At 32.2% G+C, this 21,989-nt stretch overlaps 1 protein-coding gene and 1 pseudogene across 1 annotated transcript; both read left to right on the top strand.

Annotated features, from left to right (window-relative positions):
• Positions 1 to 6,225: 6,225 nt before the first annotated feature.
• LOC107488064 (sugar transport protein 12-like) lies at positions 6,226 to 10,599 on the top strand (annotated as a pseudogene).
• Positions 10,600 to 10,825: 226 nt separating this feature from the next.
• LOC107488067 (peptidyl-prolyl cis-trans isomerase Pin1) lies at positions 10,826 to 12,645 on the top strand. Its single transcript, XM_016108764.3, has 2 exons — positions 10,826 to 11,206; positions 12,199 to 12,645. Exons 1-2 carry the CDS (start codon positions 10,948 to 10,950, stop codon positions 12,321 to 12,323), a joined length of 384 nt encoding a protein of 127 aa, XP_015964250.1. The 5' UTR covers positions 10,826 to 10,947; the 3' UTR covers positions 12,324 to 12,645.
• The last annotated feature ends 9,344 nt before the right edge of the window (positions 12,646 to 21,989 follow it).

Here is a 21,989-nt window from a genome sequence, read left to right as displayed (position 1 = left end):
GGTGTTTGGAAGAGAGAGAAAGTATTGGAAAAGATATCTGCAATTAATGTGTCTTGGGGAAAAGAACGGTGTTGAATATGGTCCGTTGATTTGTGAAGTAATTATTTCAATCAACGGATATGGATCTTTGGGGGTTTAACTTGCTACCTGAAGGTGTGCGTAGTGGGTGGATTGTTGGACCCTTGATTATACATTCTTGATTTTTGTCTTCTGTGTATTTGCTGAAGATGAGCAGAAAAGGTTAGTAATTTTTACCCAGTGTCTTCTCGTTTTACTATTTTCATTGTATTGTTAGGATGGAGAAAGGAAAAAAGGCTGTGTTAGGGAAGAAGGCCAGGGGTCGGAGGAAGAGGAAAATTGTTGATGAAGGGGATAAAGTTGTGAAAGAAGTGTTTGTCTGGGATCCAAATGATCCCTTTGCATGGGTATCTGATTCGGTGAAAAAATGGGTTTTTGTTTTTTATTACGATCGTAGTGTGTCTCAGTTGGGTCTAGCATCTTTGTGGGTTATGAAAGGTGGGGGTATTAATCTTAGGTTTTTGCCGTGTAATGCTACTGATCGCGTATACCATTGTGGTAAGGGTTTTGAGTACTTCTTCATGTGTAGCTGCGTGTTTGTCGAATTAGGTGTAAGATTTCCTTTTTCAAAGTTTGAGTGTGGGTGTTGATGCAGTTGAAGTGTGCACCATCACAACTGCATCCCAATTCCTAGGCGTTTGTTAGAGCTTTTGAGATCTTGATGGAGTGTTTAGAAATAAAGCCGTCATTAGAGGTCTTTTTCAGCTTGTTTCAGTGTAAGGGGGTTAAGAGAGGTTGTTGGTTGAACTTGGCCGGTGCTCCTGGTTGTGTTATTTTTAGCCTGTATAGGTCTTCCTACAAGGGTTTCAAATCTATGTTTCTGAAAATCGGTGTTGCCAAGGGCGAGTTTTCTTGGTATGTTGATGAATGCCTCTTAGAGAAATTTCCCTTGTTTTGGGTTCCGAGGCCAAGGCAGATATTAGGTATGGAAACTATGGAGTATAGGAATGAAATGATTGTAGAATTTTTAGTTAACCATATATCCTCGTCTGATTTGTTATCTGTTGTGGAGCTTCTTGAATTGGAACCGGATAAAGATGCACTGTCAGGGTATATAGGTAATAGTCGTATGTACCTGGTACATTTTTTATTTTCATGGTATCTGATATATGGTTATTTTGTTTGCAGTTGAGAAAGCTCCGAAAGTGACCTCCATTAGTCTGCGAGCGTATTTTCGGACCAAGAACATCGAAAAACAAGGCTCGAGTAGTCATGCCATGGCAGAGAAAGGCGCTGAGGTTAATCAACCCTCACCTGTAAAGAAAGTTAGTTTTAAATGAAAAAGAAGTGAAGGGAAGAAGGAGAAATCTGTTAATGTTGCCAAGGATAAGCTTGGTGGGAGGGATATCGATTTGGACCAAGTGAAGAAATTCACTGAAAATTAGAAGGATCTCCATGGTTACAGGGGAGACGAGGAATTAACCTCACTGTGGAGTGAGCATTTTTCGTTTTCTATTGTTGCTGACGAGTATGGTCAATGCCCTATTGATATAAAGCTTGTCCACTATATTGGCGATGTTGGTGTTTCTCAGTATCTGTAGGTACATTTTTGTTATTGTTATTTGATTTTGTTAGTTAATGCTTGGTTGTTTGTAATTGTAAATTTGTCTTTTGCTCAGGTGATGAGAGCTTGGTTAATGTGTATTGGCCGAAGTCAGGAGCTGAGACATGCTCGGGATGCATTTGATAAGGCTTTGGTCGACCAGTTGATGCAGGAAAACCTGGACAAAGGGAATAAACTCCGAGCTGCTTTGTAATCAGTTAGTGCCTTGGAGGAGAAGATGGTTTGGTTGAGGGTGCTGGGAAGAAAGATGAAGAGGATAGGATTATAGTTGAATCCAGGCTTGCAGTTGTTTGTGTTGAGAAAAAGCAGCTCAAGTCTGAGAAAGAGGATCATGGTTTAGAGGTGTTTGCAGCTGGGTTTGACAGCGCTGTTGAGCAGGCTAAGCTTTTGTCGCCCGAGGTAGATTTGTCACCCATGGATCCTTGCAGGATTGTTCTTGGCAGCAAGTTAGTGGAAAATGATGAGAATGATGGTGAACGGGAAGGGGAGAATGCGGATGCCCCTTAATTTGTCTAAATCTACTTTTGGTATACGTTTGTTTGGTTTATTGGCCTTTGGCCAGAGAGAAAAACATTTAGTTTGTAATATTTGACTTGCATGTTTTTAATGCCGTGTTTGGTAAGTAGTTTGGTTTGTTTCATGAGGATTTCACTTATTGTATACTGTTGGTTTGATTTCCTTTTCGCGAAATGATCATTTTCGTTAGGGTACCCGATTGAGTGTTATAGTAAATAGGTGCACTTGATATGATATGATAGGTGTAGTTGTTTTGGGACTGTTGGTTTTTTGGCCGAAAACATTTGGGATTATTTGACTGTTGCAGAAAAAAGGGATTGCACTTTTAGTGCATATTTGGTAGTTTATGTTATTTTCTTATTTGAAAATCTTTTTGGATGTTTGAATACTCATCTTATGAGTTGGTAGTATTTGTTATGGTATTCGGCCGAATACAATAGAAAACAGATATATAAAATAACTTATAGTTGTTGGATTGTAAATAATTGTAAATAATTGTAAAGGTGCGGGGTGGTGTGCCTCATTAAAATCTCTCCAGCAAAATCCAATTTAGAAAAAAAATCTGATAGTAGAAAAAAGAGTACATCACTGTTCCCGACTTATAGACTAACTGTAGTACAGTTTTAAGTAGGAAATGTTCCAATTGTTTGGTAATATTATACCCTCTAGTGTTTGGAGTATATATACTCCTCTCCCAACGATTTTGTAAATCCAGAATCAGCCTTCCTAGTTGTCACTTAGCTTTCCATGTCCTGATGGTTTTCGTACATGTTCTAGTTTCCTAAGAACAAGCTAAGGTCGCTCCCTTGGAATGTCCTCAGTTTGAGTTTCTTGTTATATTTCCGAGCTATGGCGTGTTTTGCAGCGAGTTGTTGAAGTGTGGATTTGCTGCGGTATTCTTCAATGAGGTCTAGCTCAATTTTTCTATTTTTGATGTTGTCACCTTCATTCAAGCTTTGGGTCCGAAGAGATTGTAAGGAGATTTCAACAGGTAGCATAGCATCGCACCCAAACACCAACCAGAAAGAAGTTTCTTTTGTTGATGATTGCTTTGTTGTGTTATAACTCCATAGTACTTCTGGAATGAGATCGACCCCTTCTCCCTTGGAATCTTCGAGTTTTCTCCGAAGTCCTTGTAAAATAATCTTATTGGCAGTCTCAACTAAACCATTAGTTTGTGGATGTTCTATGAATAAAAACTGGTGAATGATTTTAAAATTTTGTAAACAGTGAATTTTTGGTCTATGAATTACCTACCGTTATCAGTTATATTTTTAATTTAAAATATTTTCTTAATATACCAAATTGTATAAAATTCAAAAAAATTATCGAATGATTTACTAGTTCAAACATACGAAGTAATATCCCAAAATACAAAGTTTATACAATTTGATATATTAAGTTTTAGATTAAAAACATAGAAATTATTTATTTTTTTGTAATTTTTTCTTCTAAAATCTTATACAAAAAAGGAAAATGTAATTATAATAATTAATTAAATAGTATATCTACCATCTACTATTTTTAATTAATTATTCTAATTAGTATGTTCACTATTTACTTACTACTCATTCAAAATTATATATAAAAAAATCAATGATCAATTGAATTTATATTTTGATAATATTAATTTTTATATAATTTTTTGTATTATATTTTATATGAATTTGTAAAAAAATGGCATTATCAAAATAAAAACATTATTATCTCTTATAAATTATTAATTTAAAGTTGTTTTAATGATATAAATCTCTATCGGGTATAAAAATTTTAAAATTTATATCTAAACTATTACAAATTATCATAATTTATACCTATATTAAATTATAAATAAACCGCTAGAGAGTAGAGATTAAAAGAGTTTACATAAAATAAATAAAAAAATATAAAACGTACGTGGAAAGGGATCGGAGTCGCAGATTCAAATTCATTATGTAGCTATGTAGCTTTGGAAACTGAACCATCGACATAGATGATGATTATTTTTAATTAGGAGAAAGTGAGCCAATTGAGTTTATGAGTCAGTTTTAATTAACTCAATTCATTAATAGTTTGATAAGTTGATTGTAAACTGATGAATCAAATATAAACTTAAAACTAAATTTATAAATTAAATAAGTCAAATTTAAATTTGAATTAGTTTAGCTCATTGAAATTATAATTTATTAATATAAAATTATAAGTTATGTTCATGTTATTTAAGTTAATTCGTAAGTTCGAACCGGTTCATAAATTTTGGATGAATCAAGGTTAAACTTAAAAAATAAACTCAATTGTTAACGAGCTAAGCTCAATTTTCATAAATGAAACTTGAATTTGATCTAACTTGACTCAACTCAATTCACTTTCAACCTTATTTCCAACGGCATAATACTACAAGTAATAGTAATAATAACCTTGTTTTCTTCCTTCAATTTCTCATTATAATAATCAACATTCTTTTTTATGACAATCTTATGTTGACGACCATATGAATATTATTTAGTCGACTTTAATTATATATTTTTGTTGGATTTATATTTTGAAAATATAATAAATAAATATAATCTAATTACAAAAATAAAATAAAGTGAACCAATAAACTTTAATTTGAGAAAAAGAGATATAAAATAAAATAGAATGTATAATAATGTTAAAACAATTTTTTTTTATCCATTAAATTTTTTGTTATGAGATCAAATTTATTAAATTTAACTCAGTTTACATTGGCAGTGTTCGTAATTGAGTTTAATTATCTGACTTTAATTTGAATAAAAACTCAACTATATATTTTGAATAAAATCAATATCAGTTTGATTCAATTTTATTTGAAAATTTGCTTTGAATAAAATAAACAAATGTATATAAATTTGATAAGCCTATTTGATTTTTTATTTTGACTTTTATAAATAGAAGACAAAACCTTATTATCTAATGTTTTTTATAAGAGGTCAAATTAAGATAATTAAAGTTTTTTTTATTTTCAATCTTTTGTCTTCCAAAAGTAGAAATATTTATTTTTTGTAATTAGAATATATAGTTGAATTTATTAAATATTATTTTTTAATTTTTAAAATCAAATTAAACTGAATCACAAAAAATTTGATGGATAAAGAAAAGTTGTTTTAACATCATTATACATCTATCCTACTTTATTTTATATCTTTTATCAAATTTATTAAAAAAATACAAAATTTGTATTTATTCAATAAAATAATATAATATAAAAAAATATTTATTGATATTAAAAAATTGAAATAATAATAATAATAATAATAATAATAATAATAAAATAAATTATTTAAAATTCAAAATTTAAAAATAAAAATATATGATTTGAAGCTTTAATTTAATTTACACAAAAAATAAAGTTGGAATTAATTAATTGAATGAGGATATTTTAAGTAAAAAAATTTATTAAAATTTTAGTCTCTATCTTCAAAAATTTTAGTATCTTATGAGTCTCCACTTTTTGAGATATTGAAATACTAAAATTTTAAAGACAAAAACTAAAATTTTAGTACCAAATTCTAATTCTCTATACCTCAAAACAAAAGCAGTTTATATCAAATAAATTTAGAATGAAAATGTAATTATTATTGAAAAATAGTAATTGAGTAATTTTTAGTTCTATTTTATTTATTTATGTAATTTGTCTTATTTTTTAATTTTTTTAATTAATAAAATATAATTACTAACATTTTCTAAATAATAATAATTTAACAACTTCAAAATAAATAATAATAATAATAATAATAATAATAATAATAATAATCCCACATAGGGGTGTTTATCCAAATTAAACAAGTGCCCACAATCACAATTCCTCGTGCAATACAAGAATTATAATTATAATTATATATAAATAGATAAATAGAAGATAAAAATAGATTATTCAAAATTCAAAAATCAAATCAAAATATATAATTTGAAAAAGATTGGATGATAACAGAATAAGCGAAGATAGATATTTAATATTTAATCAGTTGGATAAGTTTTATCTGCTAAGTAATTTAACTATAAATAAGAGTTATTCTTCTTTAGTGTTCACCTGTTTTAACTGATTGTTTGTGTTAGCTAGTATAATAATGGCGGGTGGCTTCATAGAGAAGGGGTCTTCCGAAAAGAACTATCCCGGAAAACTCACTTTCAGAGTCTTCATAACATGTGTCACCGCTGCATTTGGAGGTCTTATCTTTGGATATGACTTAGGCATTTCAGGTACGTATATGTATTTTATGTTAATAGTTTATAAAATCAAAGAGTTGATGATGATCCATGTTTTTGTGATGCTAAATGAATATTATAGGTGGAGTCACCTCCATGGATCCTTTTCTGAAGAAATTCTTCCCTGATGTGTACGCAAAGGAGCACAACATTAAGCCCACTGATAACCAATATTGTAAATTTGATAGCCAAGTGCTCACACTCTTCACTTCCTCTCTCTATTTGGCTGCTCTTGTGGCATCAATCTTTGCATCCAAGGTAACTCGAGCCTTCGGTAGGCGCCTCACCATGATCTCCGGCGGTGTTCTCTTTCTCGCCGGTGCAGCTTTGAATGGCTTCGCCCAGCAAGTTTGGATGCTTATTGTTGGCCGCATGTTGCTAGGTTTTGGAATCGGATGCGCCAATCAGGTACTTCTACTAATAATAATTAATCATATTATTATCTGTATGATGTTTCTTCCTAATTCATAATAATCATTACATGTTTTTATTCGTTGATATAGTCTGTGCCGATCTACGTGTCTGAGGTTGTTCCATAAATACAGAGGAGCACTTAACATGCTGTTTCAATTGGCAATCACCATTGGCATTTTTGTTGCCAATATTCTGAACTACCTTTTTGCCAAGATGGAGAACGGCGAAGGGTGGCGCTATAGCTTAGGTTTGGCAGGAGTCCCTGCAATAATGATCATCATCGGTGCAATGTTTCTTCCTGAGTCTCCAAACTCGTTGATCGAGCGTGGACAAGCTGAGAAGGCCAAGGAGGAACTAATCAAGATTCGTGGAACCGATGATGTTGACGAGGAGTTTAAGGATCTTGTTGTTGCCAGTGAAGCCTCCAAACAGGTCAAGCATCCTTGGTCTTCTTTGCTCAAAAGTGAGTACAGGCCTCACCTCACCATGGCCATAGCCATTCCCTTCTTCCAACAACTCACTGGCATGAATGTCATCACATTCTATGCTCCTGTTTTGTTCAAAACTATTGGTTTTGGTGGAACTGCTTCCCTTATGTCTGCCATGATTACCGGAGGTTGTAACGCCCTTGCGACCCTTGTTTCCATCTTTACTGTTGACAAGGTTGGCAGACGAAAGCTTTTCCTCGAAGGTGGTGCTCAAATGTTTATCTGTCAGGTATATTAGTTATATGTGTTTCATTAACTAAAATAAAAATTTCATTATTAATATTATTGTTGGTATATATATAAGTTTAATTTGTTGTGTATGTGTGTATGTATAGCTTGTGATCGCAGCTGCGATAGGTAGCAAATTTGGAACAGATGGAAACCCTGGAGTTCTTCCCAAGTGGTTTGCTTTAACTGTTGTGGTATTCATATGTATCTACGTGGCGGGATTTGCATGGTCGTGGGGTCCACTAGGATGGTTGGTACCAAGTGAAATATTCCCGCTTGAAGTTCGATCCGCAGCTCAGAGTGTCAACGTTTCGGTTAACATGATCTTCACCTTTGCCATTGCCCAAGTTTTCACTTCAATGTTGTGCCATATGAAGTTCGGGCTCTTCATCTTTTTTGCATTCTTTGTGATTGTTACGAGTATCTTTATCTACAAGTTTTTGCCAGAGACAAAGGGTATTCCCATTGAAGAAATTTCTCTTGTGTGGGAGAATCATCCTTATTGGAACAAATTCGTCAAGTCCTCTGCTCAAAAAAACAAAATTGCTGCACCAGATTCTCAAGTTTAGGATTCCATAAATATTCTTATCTTTTCTATTTCTTTCGTATACTGTTTATTATTGGTTTAGGTTTGTTTTTGTCTGGTTGTTATTGCTTCTGTGATATTCTATGAATCTTAAGAAAATTTTATAAAAGAGAATGCTAGAGCACTCCCAAGGCAGAAGCCAGAGTTAAGTTTCACCAGGGATTCTATTCCAACCTCTGCTATTCCCACGAACTTTAGAGGATATGCCATTGAATTTAGAATCAGATCGTCTCTTCCCCGCGGAACTAGTGTCTAGCGAAAAGTGAGGAGTTACAGCTTTGGGTGAATGAAAATCAGAATTAGTTGGTGTGAATGGTTTCAAGTGAGAAATTTGAATAATTATTGTTGATTTTATTTAGTCTAAATTTTAAATTTTGTATATTTTAAATCAATTTGGACATTTTAAATGTATACACGTATAAGTAGTTACTCTAATGTATTCTTGTATAGTAAGAGTATATTAGTGCTCTGAAAAATTATCCACTTGACTTAATATATGGATAATATAATCTAAGAGAATAATACTAAGATCTGACTTAATATATGAATAATATAGTGCAAGAGGATAATATTAGAATCTGTTTAAGCAGGGAAACAAAAATAATACTACCTATATAATATAGAGGCTAATTTTTATCGATATGGAACCTACAGGGGAGCTTTTCACAGATATGGAAGTATGGGGGAATACACGCATATGTGGGATAGCTTTCTGACACTGTGAGGGTGGAGAAATCTCACCGTGAGATTTGTATGAGAAGGAGAAATGAAAATTTATGCTACATGAAATCGCACATTGCGATTTGTATGATAAGGAGAAATGAGATTTTCTGCAGCTGAAATCGCACCCTCCGTTTAAAGTTGGGTGTGCTACAACGGTGCAACAAATCGCATGGTGCGAGTTGTAGGGGGTGGATGTTGGTAGGAACTCGCACCCTCCGTTTTGAGTGGGGATGAAGTTTATTCCAGGAAATTGAATAGGAAATCGCATGGTGCGATTTGAGTTGTAAATATTTAGCTGTGTCATGTTAACCTAGTCGATGGGTGCGAGTTCCTTAAAATGGTCCATATAAAAGCACGCAGTAAGGAAGTAGGTCACTCGCGTCTTCTTCTTCCCCAACTTGAACGGCCGCATACTCTTCTGTTTCTTCTTTCTTATTTCCTTATTATTATCTGGTGATTCAAAATTGAACTCTACTTGCCAAATCTATGTTCTTTTCTTTTTATATGTTTGAGAGAGATGAGTGACCGAGTATTATTAAAGGTGTATTATTTTGGTCAGATTTTACTACAAACTTCGGAAGGAGTAAAATTTATATGTGAAAAACCCTTAGATGTTGTTATTCCCTTTATCATCTCATTTGAAGAGCTGAAAGGGGTGATTTCTGAAGCCATTGATTCTGAGAGAGCAAGAAAGATATCATGTATTCTATACAGATATCCCATACAGGTATTTGGTGGATTCGTCCAGTTTCAAAGCAGATATGTGACGGACGAAGCGAGCATGCAAGAGATGTTTTCAATGTATATTGAAAACCGGGCTCAGATCTCCTTCATCGAGTTGTATATTGAGTTTGAACAATCTGAGGCCGACCGAAATATTCTACGAGAAGATTATAATACTGACAGCGAAGAAGAGTTCGAAAGTAACTACCAGTTTGTTGGTCCAGATGGAGATGGAGGTGAAGATCAAGGTGAAGGAGCTACGGCGCCAGATGTAACAGAGGTGGCAAATGCACTCGCAAACGATGAGCCGTTTGAGGAGCCATCATTCATGCGAGTTTTGGATTTGGAAGCCATGCATGTTCCGGAGTTTCCGGGATATATGACTGCAGGTAGGTAAAATTTACATGAGTTTGTAAATATCATTCGCAGTTAACGGTTAAAATCCAGTGAACCGGACCGGTTAGGTTCCGGTTCATGTCGTGCGACGGTCGAACCGGCCTTTATGGTCTAATTTTTACATGACTTGCTGGTGTTTTTGTTTTAATTAGAGTGACATAATAAGGTGTTGTCAGATTTGTAATATATGTCTCTTTATTTGATTTTTCCTATGCTGGTTGTCAAATGCAGAGATTCCTATTGTCGCAGATGGTGAGTTTGCCGTTGGTATGGAGTTCGGTTCGAGGGAAGCTGTTATTAAGGCGATAAAAGAGTATACCATACGACGAAGTGTAGACTACCGGGTGTATGAGTCTGAGCCGTTGACATTTTATGCCAAGTGTACGCAGTACGGATCAGGGTGTGATTGGCTTATCAGGGTTAGCATGATCAGCAGGAAGTACTGTTGGGTTATAAGGAGGTATAATGGTAGTCACACATGTACCCGAGCCATGATTTCACAGGACCATTCGAAGCTGGATTCTCTCACAATTGCAGAAGCGATAAAGCCATTGGTAACTCGCACGGTGCGAGTTGGGTGGTTACTGACACCACACTCTCGTCATTCCCCTCCCTCCCCCATAACGGCGTCTGTTAGAAGTTCCGGTACCATATTGAAATTAAAAAGCCTAATATAGACATATTTTGGTAAAAAAAAAGTTAAAAAATCTAGCTTACTGGATCCATTAGATCAATAGATGTGGACCGCACGATGGAGTTGGAACGATTATGATTGGGGAACAGGCATGTTCTATTGGGAACACATTATCTCTTCCTCACTACTTTCCTTTTCGTGAAGCCGATTTTGATTCGGAGCCCTCTCACTCACACATCTCTTCTCTCTCTCTCTTGAAAGTGACACATCTCTTCTCACTCTCTGTGGAATTCCGGCGAAGATAGAGTTGGATCGAAAGAGGACGAAATCTCCGGTGGTGCCGGCGGAGCAGAAGGAGAAGCATAAGCAGCATCTGAAGAAGACGAAGAAGATGTCGTTGTCTAGCAACAGACACGGTGGTGATGGAGGTGAGGTTAGGGCATCGCACATACTGGTGAAGCACCAAGGTTCGCGGCGCAAGGCGTCGTGGAAGGATCCAGAAGGCCAGGTCATCAAAAACACCACCAGAGACAGCGCCGTCTCTCAGCTAAAGGCCTTCCGTGACGACATCGTTTCTGGCAAAGCCAAGTTTGAGGACATCGCCTCTCGCTTCTCCGATTGCAGCTCTGCTAAGCGCGGCGGCGATCTCGGTCAGTCCCTCTCTTCTTCATATAATTCCAAATTTAACCAGAAAAATATCTATTTACTTAGTAGAGGAAGTGAAAAGCGTTGTTAACATTTCCTATTATGTTTAGATCTTGCTTGAGTAATTAGGTATCATTATGAATTGTCGTTGTTCACTCTGCAATTTGTTATTTGTTATCAACTTATCACGATAATAAGGAAGTATAATTGAGTTTACGAAGTGAGATTGCTTATCCTAATTATATTAGGAATTAGCTATTCTCGAATGATTGCTCTAAGATGGATGGATAATTTGATACCATAAGAATGTGTGTTAGTACTCTTGATTTTCGGGGTCTTTAGCATCCAGTGGTACCCGATTCAAGCATACAGGCTCTGGCATTGCATTGTATGAATCTTTTGCCATGTGTGGTTAGTGGTTACTACTTACTACCGAGAGACCTTAAAGTCAGCTCAAAATGCCATTCCACTGGTCTAACTATTTTGTGTCTCTCTCCAGCGACTTCCATAAATGGAGAATTCTTCTTTTTTAAACTCTTTTATTTGTGTTGAATTTAGAATAAAATCAGTCTGATTTTCACCTGACGAAGTAATATGTTCTATCTTCTCTCTACATGGGGCATATCAAACCCACATAATGGAATAAAGCTAAGCTGTTGTTGTTCTCTAATCTCTACAAAGTGTGATTATGATATGATTTCTTGTCATTGTACAGAACACAGACTAAAAGAGTTTATATCTGACAACATATATTGCTAGAATTCAATTTACAAACCCTGTGGTTGAATGATCTTTAAATTGCATAAATTTGTCAAGTATGTATTATGCGGTAGTTATTGTTACCAGTTTTCAATTTTTCATGATTGCATATTTTGCATATCCCCATCCCTCTGACCATCTTCTATTTCCATGTTTTAGACTTGGATCCTTCTGTCAATATTTGCATTTGTATCTAATTTTGCAAATCTGAGAGAATCAATCGGTTTCTTGGAAGCAGGTCCTTTTGGCCGTGGCCAGATGCAGAAGCCTTTTGAAGAAGCAACTTACGCTCTGAAAGTTGGTGAGATAAGCGACATAGTGGATACTGATAGTGGAGTTCACATAATCATGAGAACAGGTTGATTACTGCATGGACCATGGAGTAATTTTGTGTTGCTCCTCCTGCTTGGAGAGAACAGATTACATCTTTTTCTAGATTGGTGCGAGCTGGATTTTTCTTAACCTACGAATATTTTAGACATGGCATAGCCAGTGACCTTGTATGAGTGATGCTTTATTGTTTTCTCTGTAATTGGAAGTTGTATGCGTAACTTTGGATGGTTGAATGCTACAGTGATATGACATTTGTATTATACAAGTATAAATATACTATAACAAAAATTCTCATTGCAATTTCAGCATGATTTAATGGATTTGAATATTAGTTTAAATTATTCTTTGTTTTTTTTGTTCAGACTAACTTTTTGCTGATTTTATTAGGTTTTTATTTTTATTTTTTCTGCAATGAATATGCAATCAAATATGTATTTTTTAATTTCTTAAACAAATGGACATAGAAATACTCGCGACGATGGTCTCCATGGGGATGGGGATGGGATCAGAGGGATAGCGAGGAGCAAGCGTCTCCACGGAGTGGGATCAGATAGATGGTCTCCATGGATGATCTCTATGGGGATGGAGCAAGCGTCTCCACGGAGTGGGATCAGATAGATGGTCTCCATATGGGGATGGGATCAGAGGGATAGCGAGGAGCAAGCGTCTCCACGGGATGGGATCAGATAGATGGTTTCCATGGGATAGATGGTCTCCATGGGAATGAGATCAGAGGGATAGCGAGGAGCACGGATGGGATCAGATAGATGGTCTCCATGGGAATGAAATCAGAGGGATAGCGAGGAGCAACGCCTTGAAATTTGTCCTACAATCATGATTACTAAAATAAAATAAGTTTGTACTCTTAAGTTTATTTAATCATGTTAGATATTAATTAAAAATTTATCAAATACTATTATCAAATGTATTATATTCTAACGTGCTCATTACAAATAATTTTAATTTATTTTGTTAAATATAATTATTACAAAAATAAATTCATTTTAAGAGGACAACATAATTTAACCACTCTCAAACAAAATAAATGATATCGGAAGTTTATTTAAAAATTTAAATTTAATACATTAGACAAATAGTTTTTTTGAAAATTTTTTACTAGAAATTATTTTTTTATTACTTTTTGAAACATTGTTCTAGAAAATGAGTACATATAATCATCATAATAACCTAATAATAATATAGATAAAGAAAACGAGTACATATCATCATCATCAAAATAAATAACCTAATAGCAATATAGACAAATAAAATAATTTTCTTCTATTGAAATTATTATCATTAAACAAGTGTAAACAAAGAAATTCTCAAGCAATACAACAATTCTAATTATATATAAATATATAGATAAATAGAAAATAAAAATATCTGGATGGTTCAATATATGTATTTAACTTAAAACTTTTTATGATAAGTGAATAATTGAATAGAAAAATTTAAATAGATAATTTCACAACAATTCAGTTGGAAAAATACATCTACTAAGAAAGTTGGTTAACAAGATTACTAATTATATTTTTTTAAAAAATATATAAAATTTAAAATTTTAACTTATTTATTGTGTATTTATTAAAATAAAATATTTTAAAAATTTATGATTTTGTTTTTGTAAAAGAATATCAACTAGTTATTTTTTCAATATATATAGATGGTTTTTTTATAATTTTAGAATAAATTTATCAATAGTTTAAATATTAAACATCAACTTTTAAATGATTAACATTAACAATTTTTTAATTGCAAAATTATTTTTATTCTTATTTTTAGATAATTTAATTAGAATTTAAAGTTAAAATTTAACATTTAAGATTAAAAATTTAAAATATATAATAAAATAATAATTTAAAAAATTAATCAATATTAAATAAAAAATAATTAATTTTTTAATTAAACTTTAATTTAAAATTCCATAAAACATAGTAACAAAAACAGGAAAAAAAACAATTAAATGTTTATATGTAATCGTTAACAGAGCGCGGCCCTGCGCCATCTTAGTGGAACAGTAGTGGAATGTGACTTCTTGTTGTTGGTTGATTTTGATTAAGTCTAAAGTCTTCTGAGGTTTGACCAAACTAATAAAAACAGTGAGAATAATTCTTCTTTTTGGTCTGGGCCAACCATATATGTTAATTAAATGATATCAAGAATACATTTATCTGACTTTTAGAATTTTCTTAGAAAGGGGCAGTATTATTTTTCATTATAGATCCCAATTAGATCTCAAAAGTTCCATATTTTTTATCTATTTTTTTCTATTAAAAACATTAAAATTTTTTCTATATATTATTAAGAAAAACTATTGAAAATCAACAGTTTTTAGTATATTTTATTATTATTTAATCAGTATAAATATTTAATTATTTTTAATAAATAAATTTTATTAATTTATATATGCAAATTTTAAAAAATTTGAATGCAAATTATATTGATTTATGTATATAAAATTCTAATAAATATAAGTGTAAATTATATATTTTTTACGTATAAAATGTCTATAAATAAACGTGCAAATTATTGTTGGCCAAGTACGAGTCAAAAAATGATAATATTTGTTCAATTCAACTAGGTATCCTTTAAAAATGGTACAATATTCAGCCTTTTATTACAATAATTTTAAAAAAATTAAAACAAATATATTTAAAAATTATGAATAGATTTAGTGTCTTTTTAAAATTAAATACATATTCAAAATACAAACTAAATAAAACTAAAATTTTTAAAGAAGTAGAGAAATTACGTTTGTCCTACATCGAAAATCCAGAGGCGCACATCGAAAACCCAGAGAAATCATCCTCTGCCGCCGTTCATCCGCTCACCTTCCACTTCCGCGCTCATTCTCGATGCTGCCTTCCTCCTTCTCGGCACTCATTCACAATGCTGCATTTCCCTTCGTCAACATTCATCTTCATCGCCGTCTTCCTTCTCCTCTTCGTCCGTCCGCATCAACGTCGTCGTTCGTTCCCGCCGAAAACTTACCTAAAGTTTGGATGGGTTTCTGACACCATTACTTTCTTTATTATTCTGTATAAGTTTTTTATTTTTTTAAAATAAAAATCGAATAAATGGCTTGAAGATATTTTCATATATATTACAATGCTAAATTATTTTTGCATGTGCAATTTCTGAATTTTGGAAGTGTTTCAAAAATATTTTCTATATAACTTCATAATTTTAGATGTGTTACAATTGTTTTTTAATGTTTAAATTTAAATTTTAGATTTATGAATTTGGATGTGTTCTAAAAATATTTTCTATATAACTTCATAATTTTAGATGTGTTACAATTATTTTTTAGTGTTTAAATTTAAATTTTAAATTTATGATTTTGGATGTGTTTCAAAAATATTTTTTGTATAATTTAATAATTTTAGATGTGTTACAATTGAAAAAGAAACTACAATTGAAAATATTTTAATTTGTGTATATAATTATATTCGATCATTCATCACTGAAACAGATCCTGCATTTTATCAAAAGTACAATAAGTAAGAGATTAATATTTTGTATATAATAAGACGTAAAAACTAGAATTTTACGATTTTGGATATATTTTAAAAATATTTTGTATATAATATTATACTATTAGATGTGTTATAATTGAAAAATAAAAACACAATTTTTATGATCATATCAGCTAAATCTTTTCTCTTAAATTTTAGGAGAACATCAAATAAAATCAAACTGAGAGGAGGCTTCAGCTATGCAGGGTGAGTGAGTGTTACGGAAAAAAAGGAATAACCCGCTGTATTTGTTATGTGAAGCTTACCCCACGTCAAAGTCCCAATAACTACTTCTCCTATGAAGTGTACAAGTAGTTAGAGACATTTTCGATTTTAATATTTAAATTAAGAGTAAAGCTAGGGAACCAAAAGCATATCAGCCAAAATCCAGCCAAATACCTTTTAATGAATTCAAAATCTCTACTGAGTTAATATATATGGATGTTTCTTCTACTAAGTATGAGAATGTTTCTTTTTCATATTAAATGAATGTTCTTTTATGTATTTTTCGAATTTGTGTTTGACAAAAGGGAAAATAAATTTTGGATCGGGCTTGCTGAAAGGGTTCTGTGATCTCAGGGGTGGTTATTGGGGATTTGAAACATATTAGTCAATGAGAGATTTTATTCAAAACGACAATTAATAACAAACATTAAAAATTAAATAAAAATTAAATTAATTAATTTAATATTGTTTTGTTTATCTTTTGGCTGATCTCCTTTTGGTTCCACATACTTTTCCTTAAATTAAATTAATTTATAGATATGTACTTAAAAAATAGGAGAGTGTTTTAATAAAAAAATAATTAAATATTATTAAAGGCTGATTAAAGGCTGATTAGTGTTGTACAAGTAGCATTTTTCATATTTGTTAACCACATTGTTTTATTATTAATATTTTGATATATTATTTTAAAACATAGAGGCTTTTTTATCTTTCATTTCAAGTTTTAATTTTATTTCTTATTATACTCTCCATGAACATATATAATATTAGTGAGAATCATCGTGAGTGGCTATAGAGATGTTTAATTATGGTGTCACAAATTAAATGATTCAAATGCAAATTTGCATTGAATGTTCTTCTCCTAGCTTGTAGCGAAGAAACGTGAGACGGTTACTTCAGCAATGAGAGAAGCAACGATAACAACGGTCATCATAGGCTAATTAGGCACACATTAATTTCAGTTGATCACATACATGTAGTTGACAAGACCACTTTTGGGACAACCAAATGAAGGAGTGAACTACAAGGTTTCTAGAGAATAATTGTCCTTTTTCGTTCCCTACCAACTTTAATTTGGAGTTGGATTACATTCTCAATGGATCGAGAATGTTTTTTTTTAGTTTGACCAGGTAAGAGTTCTGTTAAATCATGTAATGGTCCACTCCCACATTCGTATATAGTGCAACCCGAAAGCCAGAAACCTCCACACACTCAAAAAAAAAAAAAAACAAAGTCAAAGACATATATACATTCTTCGTCCTTCAAATTAAAAATCACTACTCACTATCAGTGATGATGAGATAGTTGCATTATACTCAGTCAACCACAAAGCGACAAAAGCTACATACACTCTTTTATTTAAATAAAATAAAATAACAAAATATTAACTTATACGAAATGTATGTGGAGCAAATTTGATACTATCGTCAACAAACACAATTATGCAATTAAATTCAAACTATACATTCAGACTATTTTCATTGATAATATAATATCAATAATGCTAGGGATATTAGAATTTATTGATTTTTCACTCAATCATCTACTCAATTTTTTTAGTGTAGTTTTTTTTAAGTTTAGTAATTTAACAATATTTTTTTATCTTATATTATTAAATATTGATAATTAACTGAAGGCCAAAAATAATAAATTCTAATGACATTTTAACATTTCTCATATAATATTACACCATTTTACTTTTTTAAATAAAATGTATGGCATGATCTAAAAGAAATTAATTTTTATTTTCACAATAACACTTTCTATTGAATCAGCAAAAGTAGTTTTATGGAAGCTAGAGGTCACAGAGCCACCATACAATTAATAAGAATGGAGCAGTTTAGGCCCTCTGACCCATTTTATTTTAAGAAGCCATCACCAATATTTACCACTACCGTTGCCAAACTTGCCATGCTGCTTACATTAATAATATAACTTTGACTAGTCAAGTTGCCTAATTAGTCTATGCGTCAAATTTTGATGCTAAATAACGTACACTACTCTAAAAGACAAACCCGTGTTCTTCCATGTAACTCATTTTGACAAATTAAAGTTACTTATCTAGTATATTCCTTAGTTACTTAATTGATTAAGAAACTGAATTGAACCCCAGTAATAATAATAATAATTATATTTTGAGCATAAACGAATATGAGGGCATTCAAGTGTTGTTGTTTTTTTTTTTTTTTTTTTGAGTATTATTATTCAAGNNATTATGCAAGTATATATCCATGAAATTTTTACAAATACACCAATTGGCTTAGTGCAAACGGAACATATACATACACTATGCTGAATCATTTCCAGCGCCACTACTGCATGTGCCCATTGAACCATTCCACAGAACACGAAATTAAAGGAAAGCGTAGATAATAACCCAAATTAAGCGACCAAGTCCACTCGTCAAACAAAAAGAAAAAAAAAAGGGTCCATTAGCATAATAGCACTAGCATCATGGATTATTCAACAATAATGATATGTTTGAAGGCGACCCGAAACGAACGACGATGCTTTGAACATGCAAAAGTCGATCTTCCATTTAGACATCTCCTTTATTAATATTTGATAAAGTTGATTTTTTTATCTTTATATTTATCAGATGGTTAAATAAACACAAATACGTAATTTGCATACAGTAATGATCATTTAGTTATATTGGTTGCGCTAGCTAGACAACTAATATTTGAATAAGGAAAAATATAAGTAACTAACAACATTTTTGAATAATGTGAAGTCGTGAACAAGAAACTACACTCTTAGCTCATTATAGAAAAGCAAAAAAAATAATTCATCACAAATTATACTCCCAAAAATCTTTTACTTCCAGCTTTTATATTTTAATCATCCACATTCTAACTCTTTTAACGTTGCATACTCTCTTCCCAAACCCTCATTACACCGTCAGATTCTTTCTTACCAGCTAGCTTCAATGCCATCAAACTTTTTCTCCATCAAGAACGTTGATTTAGAATGAAAATAACTATCTACATACTTAGTAAAATAAACATCCAACAAATTTTATTGTATTTACTTAAATCCAATCCAAATTAAATAAACATTCACTTTAAAATATCACCCACATATCTAGTAAAATAAACATCTAGTAAATTTTATTATATCTATTTAAATCCAATCCAGATACTTATTTTTCCTGCAAATAGGATGTTTGTTCTTAATGTAAATCACATTCGAAAAAAGGAAAGAAGAAGAAGAAAAAAAGAGGGGGAGGAGAACCACGGAAACGGAGGAAAAATAGCGACGAGACAATACCAGCGCCCGTGGAACGCGAGATGGCTGCAGTGGCCCATGGGGAATGCGCGCGACAGGATGAACGGATTGATGGCTCCATCAATGATTCACTCTCAAGCGGGTTTTACTGGGAACTACGGCGCCTCGGAACGACGGCGCCTCGGAACGACATACCGGTGGCGCGACACTACAACAATGCCGCTATGGAAGAGTGGTGCGAAAACAGCAACAACATTGAATGGACGAGTGGGTGGGAGCCGTGTTGGGCTGAGCGTTGGAGGGAGAGACACGTCGAGCTTACCGGCGGAGGTAGAGGCATGTCGGGCTAAGCGGCAGAGGGAAAGACTGTCGGGATGAACAATGATGTGAGTAGAGAAGGGAGAGGAGGGTTGAGATGATATGGAAACGTGATGTGACGGTATATTAAGAGGAGGTTATGTTGCCTAACCCTAATAATTTAAATTCAAAAATTAATTATTTTAATAAATTGAGAATCTGATTTTAATAATTAATGGGGAGTGTTAGATAAACAATGATCATCTTGAACAACATGAACAACTACCAATCAAATAAAAACACACTACATCTTCAAATTAACCATCTAAATTTTAATATTAAAATAACCATCCGTACACCTAATAAAATGAACATCCAATATATCTATTATTCACATTATTTAATATTTTCATTGTCTACCTATACTTTTTCATAATTAATTTAATCTTTTTTTTAAACCGTTGTTCAACGTTGTTCAACATTTACATTATTTATCTATACTTTCTCTAATTCTGCTAGGTAACTAAAACGAGTCTAACCAACAATAAGCCAACAAACATTTTGAATTGCACTCCATACTAATTAACTATCATTAATTAGTGATTATTTAAATTTTATTTTAAAAAATACAAAATTAATTATTATTAATTATAATTATACTGGTTAGGAGTTGTTTGCTTATATTTTTCTTTGAGAAATTCTTCACATACAAGCGTTTTCTCATACAAGTCATACAAGTCATTTATTTCTTCTTCTTTTTCCTTCTCCTTCTCCTTCTCCTTCTCCTTCTCCTTCTTCTTCTTCTTCTTTCTTCTTCTTCTTCTTTCTTCTTCTTCGTTTTTGAAGTATTTCATCTTCATCGTTGTGTTTCTCCTCATTCTTCTTTTGATTTTGCAACATTATGTATTTTTTCTTCTTTGTTTGATTTTTTCTTCCAAAAAAGAATTATGAGAATATGAAATAAGAAAATGAAGAAGAAGAAGTAGCAAAAGATGAGGAGGAGAAAGAAGAAGAGTTCTGAATTATGCATAAGGTGTACTTCAACAAATTTTGGGTGTATTTTTTAAATCCCTTGGATGTATTTTTTAAATCCTTTGGGTGTATTTTTGTAATCCTTTGGATGTATTTTTGTAATTCTTTGGGTGTATTTCTATAATCGTTTAGGTAAATTCCTGTAACCGTTTGAGTGTATTTCTGTAACCGTTTGGGTGTATTTCTGTAATCGGTTGGGTGTATTTCTATAATCGTTTGGGTGTATTTATGAAATTCCATTATCTTCAAAACAATTTCAAAGTTTGATTTTAGAAACCATGAAAATCGAAAAAAAAACGAAGTAAGAATACCAATGATAAACGCAGATAAAACAACGAATGAAAAGGCAAGGAGATCGAACAAATTTGACAAAAAAACTCGTTTTCATGGAGGAAGAAGAAGAAGAGTAGGAGAAGAAGAAGGAAGAGGAGGAGAAGAAGGAGGAATGCGAACCACGCCATGAAAATCGTATATGAGCCAGCGTGCTTTTTGTTAAGTTTCTCCCAACTTGTATGACTTAAACCAAATAACTTGTATGCGTAGCACCCCTCTTTTTCTTTCTCTTTATGATCTTTTTCAATATACAATATTTTTTTGCAAAAATATAAAAAAATTAACCTCATGCGTCATTATATAAAAATACATATTTAATATTTATAAATAAATGAATTATATTATTATAAAATATTTTTTATTATTCTAATATAAAATATTTAATTATTCTAATAATTATTATTAAATTCTGTTTGCTTTCAATAGCTTTTGCATTGTGATTTTTAAAAGAAAACATAAAATATTGCTTGAATGTGGTGGTGACCTTATTTAGTGAATCCACCAATAAGATAGTACATTATAAAATTGAAGAGATAGAGAGAGACACGTGTGAATGAGTAGGGTAAGTAAGTACCCTTTTGCACAAACAAACAACTGATTACTAAATGGAAGTTGGGATCATACAAAGCCTCCTTTTGGTTTAGAAATAAAAAATAATAATTCACCGGATTGATTTGAATAATGTTTAGTTGTGGCCGTGCGCATAATGGACACGGTAGTAGGAACAGTGTTCAAAGAAGAAAAGAGACAAAGAAGAGTCGTACACGTAGGCTGCTCCATGGCCATGTCATTCATTCACACCGTCTTTGCTTTACTTTGACCACTACTCATCATCTCTCCTTTAGTTATTATTTCTTTTTTTCTCTATATAATATTCTTTTTATGTTATCATTATTTTTAACTTTTAAATTCTCCCACCACGAGTCGACAGAGGTAGAAGTGCAGAGTAATTTTTATCTCTAAACGGCCCTACTTGGCTAGTATAAATAGCGGTCATCACCGCCTATCTTGTCACAATCCACCACCAAAGAAGGTGAGTTATTGTCATAATCCGTTACAGATA

The sequence above is a fragment of the Arachis duranensis genome, chromosome 5 (genome assembly GCF_000817695.3).
Source record: "Arachis duranensis cultivar V14167 chromosome 5, aradu.V14167.gnm2.J7QH, whole genome shotgun sequence".
Classification (NCBI taxonomy): domain Eukaryota; kingdom Viridiplantae; phylum Streptophyta; class Magnoliopsida; order Fabales; family Fabaceae; genus Arachis; species Arachis duranensis.
This window is presented reverse-complemented; position numbering and strand designations above follow the sequence as displayed.

Bases quoted from the DNA above. Each gene is read 5' to 3' on its own strand.
- LOC107488067 (XM_016108764.3), top strand. From the start codon at position 10,948: ATGTCGTTGTCTAGCAACAGACACGGTGGTGATGGAGGTGAGGTTAGG. The intron at 11,207-12,198 runs GTCAGTCCCTCT...TCTTGGAAGCAG, and splicing joins TAAGCGCGGCGGCGATCTCG to GTCCTTTTGGCCGTGGCCAG.